At 41.4% G+C, this 8,261-nt stretch overlaps 1 protein-coding gene across 1 annotated transcript; it reads right to left on the reverse strand.

The window, feature by feature from the left end:
- Nucleotides 1-1,766: 1,766 nt before the first annotated feature.
- Nucleotides 1,767-3,001, reverse strand: LOC137594501 (leucine-rich repeat-containing protein 10B). Its single transcript, XM_068314029.1, has one exon. It carries the CDS (start codon nt 2,999-3,001, stop codon nt 1,814-1,816), a length of 1,188 nt encoding a protein of 395 aa, XP_068170130.1. The 3' UTR covers nt 1,767-1,813.
- Between the last annotated feature and the right edge of the window lie 5,260 nt (nt 3,002-8,261).

The following is an 8,261-nucleotide window of genomic DNA, read 5'->3' on the forward strand; positions in this document are numbered from 1 at the left end:
TTCACGTTGTATTTATTGTTGAGCATCGCAACTAAAGAGGTTTCACTTTTTTCTATTGGTCTGATTGTTTGAAGGGTGACACAAGAGCTGCTGGGTAAATGCCCATTAAATGCTGTAAAGCAATGGCACATGGAGCAGGAAGGAAAGACATTTTAATTCAGACCCAGATAAGGAGGAAGACCTGGGATTTGTTCTTGTTTTGTGTGTTTGTTTTTTTTGGGATAGTGTTAGTAAGTAAGCAAGCATGTTGAGTATTCGCTGGTTCCAGTTATTCCTATCAGATGTTTTGTATTATTTGTATTTTTTTGTATTATATTGAACTATTGAGGAATGAATTCAGTACAAATCTCATCACATTGGGTTCAGGGAAGCTGTAACGAGTCATTATTGACAAAGTTTTGACTTTTTTCTTTTTACATAGATAAAATGAATCTGTTAATAATCAAGAAAGTAGTTACAGATCAATGCTGCTCTCCTAAGTGAAAGCAAAACATCTGCAATAAACTGAGAAAAAACTTTTAGCATTTTTTTCCCACCAGGTTTAAGCACAACAACACACCCCAATATGCCCAGGAAACACTGCAAATAAACACGCAAAATAAGTGATCAGTCATAAACTTGTAATCTGGTAAGGTGTGACGATAGATTTAATTGTTTTCTGATACTTTAGAGTCAATCCAGTTATTAATTTATAAACTAATCAGTATTTGTAGCCCTTGATGTAATCAACACCCTAACATATGTTTAAAATAAATGGATTTACCAGTTTAGAAAAGGACATTGTGCGTTAAGAACTTAAACATTTTAAGAAGCAATCCTCAGTTTGACTCTGCTCTGTTTTCCCAGCAGGCAAAGGAGACGAAATGCCACACGAGTACCAGCATAAATATTTCAGCAATGGGGATAAATATTTCACTGTTTCAATGAGATGTGAGAAAAAGATACAAGCAGGCAAAGAGGATTGGATTACATATGAGCTCCACATGAATAATGAGTGCGGTGATGAAAAGAGAACAAGGGTTGAACCTCCTTCAGATCTTCAGAAAAGATCCAGTCACCGACAAAAAAACTACAGAAGGGTCAGGGAGGATGTGAGTGTCTGACCTCCACTGGGCTTCACCTTTAAATTTGAATAAAATGTGCTAGATTTTTGTGTCTACTTTATCCCAGTAGTCTCCCCAACGGTCTTCCCTTTTATGGTGAGGCACCCCAGCTATTCATCCCTCTAAAAACCCTGCGTGTCTCTTTCTCTACTTTGGCCTTGGCATTCCATAACTGCTTACACCACACTTGCAAGGGTTGAGACGTTGTGCTTAGCACATCATAAATATTTTATAAATCTAAATCCAATACACAGTTACATGTGCACACAGTCTGAGTTCCCAAAAATAGCAGCGAAACGAGCCCACGTCCAGAGGCAGACACTGGCTATGACGTGTGGAAATACTACAGTCACTGTCTGCTTCCACAGGCTCTCAATTAAAACATCATTTCAAATGAATGACTGACGCCGGCTTCATCATCTAACTTAATTTAATAATGGAAGACTTGGTCTCCTGTGTACACTCAAGAAATAACCCTTAAGTAAAACACACTGCATACACACACTCTCACACACACAGTCCTGCTCTGATTTAGTCATTTGCAACTGATGGAGATATAACAGGTGCCGTCAATTCACAGTTTCATAATACCTAAGTGCTCATTATTTCTAAGTTATAATCTATAGATTAAAAATTAGCAGCAGAGTGAAGGCAGTCCTGCTCTCAGCCCGACATCCAGAGCTTCTGAGTCTTGGTGAATGCAGGGTCCTTCATGCCTCTTCATCTTGACTCCTCATGTCCTCCAGCTCCTCGTACTCATAATCATTCTGAGGCACGTCATACTCCAGCTCTTCTCCTTCATATTCAAACCCCTCTCCCTCACAGATCAGCTCCTCTGTCTCGTATTCAACACCCTCCTCATCATAGCTGAGCTCAACTTTGTCGTATTCCGTGAAGGGCAGCTCTCCATCTCCCTCCCCATCTTTTACCTCCCCCTCGTTGACGTCTGCTTCCCCCGTTGCTTCGTTTGATGCTCGCTTCGAGTTGGAGCTGCTGTTCTTCAGGATGCCGTGAATCACGGGCTCCTCTGCTGCAACAAGCGACTCTTCAGCTGCTATCTCTGCAGCCTTGCGTTGTTTCTCCATCCTGGCCTCACGCACCTCCAAGAACTCAGCTGCACCTTCCCCAACCACAAGAACCTCGTCACCCACCTTAGGAGGCACATCCACTGGATTGTGGTCGTAGGAAAAAAGGCGCAGGGAGTGGAGACGTTTCAGGCTGGGAAATTCAGACATCTTGTTGCGATCCATGTCTAGAATCTCCAGATTGTTCATTTGCAGCAAGACTTTGGGGAAGGTTTCAAAGCGGTTCCCATAGAGCCATAATCCCCTCAAAGCCTCCATACGCCAAAGGTCTGAGGGCAGTGTCTTCAACCGGTTGTCTCCAATCTGAAGGGACTTGAGGTGAGGCAGGTCATAGAGCTCCCTTGGAAATCTCTGGAAGTAGTTGCTCTCCATCCACAGACAACGTAGACTCTGCAGGTTCTTGAGCTCAGGTGGGAGGCTCATCAGCCGGTTGCTGCCCAGGTAGAGGCGGGTGAGGTTAGTGAGCTGGCAGACGGGCAGAGGAACATCTTCCATTTTGTTAAAGTCCAGGGCAAGGATACGCAGACCTTGTAGTTGCGAGATGCTGTCCGGCAGAGTGCGCAGCTTGTTTCCACAAACATACAGCTTCTCCAGATGCATCAGTCCACAAACACGTGAAGGCAGACACCTGAATTTACGGTAGCTCAAGTCCAGCACGGGATCGCCGCTCTCAAACAACTCCTCCACCCCGAGGGGAAGCTCTTCCTCCACCTCTTCCTCCTTTTTTTTCTTCTTCTTCACTGTGATTTCCCCACCGTCCATTCCCTCCTCCTCTCCTTCCTCCCCTTCATCTTTACCGGAGGAGTTGCCCATGCGCTTGGCCTGCAGCTCTTGACTCTTGTGAGTCAAGACAGAGTCATTTGATGAGGTAGTGTCTGTGACAGGTTATCCGTCAGAATGGGAGCCGCTGCTGTCATGAGGTCGAACCCACCAGCCACAAACACCCTCCTGGTCCGAGCCCATGATCCATTCAGCCGTCATAACCAGGCAGAATGTCAGGTGTCTGTCCATCCCTTCATCTAACACTTAATACACCAGCAGTAAATATCTAACAAACCGTGGAGTAATAATAATAATAGTAATAGTAGTAATAGTAGTAGTAATAGTAGTAATAATAGTAGTAGTGCTGCTGATAGTCGACATCAACAAAGTAGAGCTCAATTTTGCAGTCCTTACCCTTTGTCCCCTCTCAAACTGGAGGGTCACTTTGGGGGTGTTTGTTTCACGCTTCCTGTCGGCGTCTGTTTTAAACCCACACAGAGCGCACAAACCATTGACCTGGCCCACGGCAAAAAAAAAGAAAAAAAAAACCTGTTAATGGAAGTGTGTCCAATAGTTAATGCAGCTGCTCCCCGTCAGAGGCCGAGCGGTCCGGAGCGTGCCTGATCCAGGAGGGAGGTGTTACGCGTTTGGAGGAGGCGCACTGCGCACTGACTGGCTGCTCCTCTTCATCGGTGAGAAGGTTTGCATCGAACTGTTTCCCCCCCTCCTTCTCCTCCTCCTCCCCTTGTAACAGTAGCAGAGGACAATCACATGGTCATTGTGTCAGGGTGTGTTTATGTGTGTTAATGTGTGTGTGTGTGTGTGTGTTGACTACAAATGTGTCGTTTTCTATCATTCACATGTGGTATAACTCTTGTTTTAAAGCATTAAGTAAGGGGACATAATCGATTTTAGAGTGAAATATGAATACTTTGCTTTACTAGCAAGAAAAATTTTAATATAGATTGATAAAAGTTGAAGTAGTGACACAGTTCCTTTTGTTGTTTAGGAACTGCTTTCTTTTTTTTTTGTTTGCCAGTAGGATTCATCTCTGATGAGGGTTCCTGGGGCGTAAATTAAAAGCGGTTCTTATTTTCCCCACCAAGCTTTATGTACACAACTCCCAGTTTTCTGTTGATAATTTATGCATTTTACCCATTTATCTTTATTCCCATTGTCATTGAAGTTGACGCTTTAACTTTTTCAAAGGTATGACTCAAGAATTGCCATTACATTGGACAATTTGAGTCATTTTTTTTCTAACCGTCTTTATCAAATGAAATGTACCTGTGGAAGAACAGACTTCAAAAAATACCAAAATGCTGAAAAAGAAAAACTGGTGAACATCTGCAGAGGAGGGACACAGACAGGTAGGTAACACAACAGATCTCATGATGGAGTCACTTAACTCAGATCTCCTTAACAAAACTAATTCATTCACCCTGTAAACCTACCCCCAGCATCTGGAAGCATGGGTTTAGTTAGTTAGCTGTCAACTGCGGTGGAAAAGATATGAGAAGAGGATCTTCTCTTATATATCTTCAACAGAAGACTCGAGTCTGCCTCTGCAGAGTAAATGATATTACAGCATCACAGCTTCGATAGCAGTCCACATTTCTATTCAGTAAACATTCCTAATGAACAATAGGGAGAACAATAAGATAAGAGTCAATCCATCGTGTTCTAAAAGGGTTTGAACATGTGATGCTCTAGCCTAGGCCAATCATAGACACCAACGTTTGTATACATAATATTCATTGGTCTGATTTTCACAGTTCAATAATTTCATGATGCAGTAGTTTGCAATGCAGTAAAGAACAACCTGTTAAGTTTTGAAGTGGAATTGCATTAAGGAACATACATTTCAAACTTATTCCGAAGTAAAGCTTTTTGGGGCCTTATTTTTAGCAACACATGAATCCTGTTCAGACAATTTGTATTCAGATTCGACTGAACAGTAAACATATACTCTACTGGGAGTCCATCTAGCTTATTCTTTGCTATATTTGTCATTTAACTTCCATAATTTCCCTTCGGGGATCAAACCAGTATATAAAATAAAAATAAAATAAAAAGTCTGAATGCAGTAATGTAACTTGTAATGCAGCCTTTCTACACTGTTGATAATGTCATTTTGGTTTGGATCGTTTTATTTGCATATCCAGTCTTCTGTGTGGATGCATTCTGTTCTGATGTCCCATTCAAAAATAGTCATCAGTTAGGTGAAATACTATTTGCAAATGGTCCATATTAATTGACTGTAGATGGGAATGTGAGCGTGTCTCCCTCAGTCTTATGAAAAACCTCATTACTCCGCCTGCCTCGTGCTCAATGGCAGTTAGGATAGGCTCCAGCAATCTGATGAAGCATCAGCACCTATACAGTAGATGATGGTTATAGAAGATGGATGGCAGCCTAGATGGTAGAATGGAGTGGCTAGCACTCTCACCTCCTTCCAGCAAGAAGGCTTTGGACTCAATAGATAATGTCATCTGAAGTGCAAAATGTGTAAATGTGTCAAGATTTCCTGAGTACTCCAGTAAAGTAGGTTACCAACACCTCAACACCTTCCTAAATGTCTTAGTTACTCTTCACCTCTGACTTTATTTAATATGTTACAAAAGAAGACATGTTTTCTGACTGACTTGATCTTTTTTTATATGTGATACTGAAGGAAAGCCCAGAAAAAGCTGCTGGGGTCAGATGGGCAGTAGCTCTGTCAGGCTGATGAGTGGTGGCAGAAGAAGCCGATGAACGGGGGGGACAGGCTGCGTGCTGCTTGAGGATAATCCTGTCTGATATGCTGAGGACCCAAAGAGCTGATTTGCACATTTCTGCATCGCAATGAAACGACCCTGAAATGACACGATGGACTGTAAGCAGCAGACAGACAGAGACCTCGGGTGGTGGACGGATGTTATTGTTGAGTGAATGTGTTGCATGCAGATGAAGCACTGCATGACCCAACCATCAGAAACACACAGTTGACTAACAAATGGTAGAGTGAAAACTCACATACATGTACACACTACATGTCTACCATAAGCTGATTACTTACTAAACATTACATGTACTTTATATGACATTGTTTCGTATATTTCTGGATGTAACACTAGATCACATGTGTCAAACTCAGGGGCCGGGGGCCAAATGTGGCCCTCCATATTATATTGTGTGTCCCGCGAGAGTATAAAATGTCAGAGTGTCTAAAAATAAATAGATCAAAAGTGTGCTTTGAAAAAAACTATATTTCCCACAATTCCATAATCAAGCCCATTCTAACTCTGGCAAAAATGTTTTGAACAAAGGTAATGTGCTAACTTGTTGTTGATGTTATTTTTCTTTATTCATTGGATAGTTTAATCCTTGTTTGATGGAGTTGTGTGGGTTTCATAACCTGACAAATGAAAAGGATTACAGCTTTAACAGAGAAACAAACAAACATATTTTTTCTGTGCAACTGTAATGTTTGTAACTTGAATCGGGCCCCGTCCACACGATGCCGGAACATTTTGAAAACGCAACTTTTATTGTTGCGTTTACGCCTCCCGTCCACACGACAACGCAGATATCCGGAACGAAAACGCAACTTTTTGAAAACGCTGGCCAAGGTGGATTTTTTTGAAAACATGGGTCTGCGTTGTCGTGTGGACGCTGTATCAGCAACTTTTTTTATCCAGGGGGCGTGTGCCTGGGACCAAAACCGCTGTGACGTCATGCATGTGACCCGAATCTACATGTACAAACGGAGCTAAAACCGACTATTTTCTGATGTATAACAGCTCCACGTCGAAGGTGCATTGATAAACATTAAATATTTGTTCATTTGTTTCTTTATTTATGTGTCATAAAGTTTATATATGTATTTATTTATTCATTCATTCACGTTCCTCGCCAAAGACGCCGACGCCAGTTCTGGGTCAGACCGGGACGTGCTTCCTGCTGTTGGAGAACTCTGTGATGGAGGTTCAGCTTCTCGTCCCGGTCCTCTCTCCTGTCGTTCTCGGAGTTGTTCTGCTTATACACGTGTTGATAAACGCACTGATGCGTTTAGGTGTGGACAGAGATTTTTTTGAAAACGCTGTCGTGTGGACGCGAATCGTTTTCGATGCGTTTTCAAAAACTTGCATTTTCAAAAAAATTCGGTTGTGTGGACGAGGCCTAAGTAATAAATTCAGTTATTTATCATGAAGGAGTAGTTACATTTATGTTACATTACATTGAGTTACATTTAGTTACATTTATTAGTTACATCTGTCCCTTTGAGGACAGCCGTTATGCTGATGAGGTGAAAATGATAAGTGAATATGATTTTGACACCCCTGCACTGGATAGTAAGAGTAGTGGCGTCCTCCCTCAGGTTAACTGAGGTCAAGGACGGTGTTGATTAAAAGAACACATTTGCACCATCTGCTGGTTGAATAAGGAGCTGCAATGGACTAATTTTCACAACAACAACAACACCAACAACAAAAATAACAATAACAATACTACTACAACAACTACAAGTGCTACTACTACTACTACAACTACTACTGCTAAAAATAATAATATTCATCATATTTACTCTGCCGTCCTCCCACAGCCTTGTGACTATTTGAATTGATTACCTGTAAATAACCTGTAGTTATGACAGTAGGTGTGGGTTTATGTCTATGTCAGCTCTGTGTGAACTGGTCAAGTGTCTGGTGTGAGTCCCTGTGAACAATATTATGTATTATGGATGGGTGAGTGAATGAATGGGTGGATGACTGCCCAATAGTATGTTTTTATCATATGCAATGAAATGGAAAAAGTCATTGTGTGCTCTATTTTGTGGAGGAGAAGGTACACTCCTATTTCTTGTTCTTAATAAAATGCGAATATTTTTTCATCTATAGACATGTCAGAGGATTTACATATGGAAGTGTAGAATGCATGATTAAACACATTATGCTTGATATTAACATTGATATTGATATTAAATTCAAGATAAATTAATAAAGTAAATATAGTTGCTTATACTGAATATGATGCTTTAAGTAATTTGGTGTAAAGTCTTTAGTGCTCAATCTCTTCTGTGAGCTGCCTTGAGCAGCAGAGACACAAATCCTACAACTGGAGTCCAAGCACTGGTGGTGGTGGTCGTGGTGGCTGATGACTCTGTTGAGACTTATGAGACCAAAGGGGCTACTGAAAAAATGACATTTGTGAATCAGTACAGAATTGCATGTTAATAATCATATTTAAAAAGCCAGCAGCAAAGTAATAGGTTAATAAGAAAGCCACTGTGCTAATTGGATGGTGAGACTAGCTGATGAGAATAGCTGAT

This window comes from Antennarius striatus, chromosome 4 (assembly GCF_040054535.1).
Source record: "Antennarius striatus isolate MH-2024 chromosome 4, ASM4005453v1, whole genome shotgun sequence".
Classification (NCBI taxonomy): Eukaryota; Metazoa; Chordata; class Actinopteri; order Lophiiformes; family Antennariidae; genus Antennarius; species Antennarius striatus.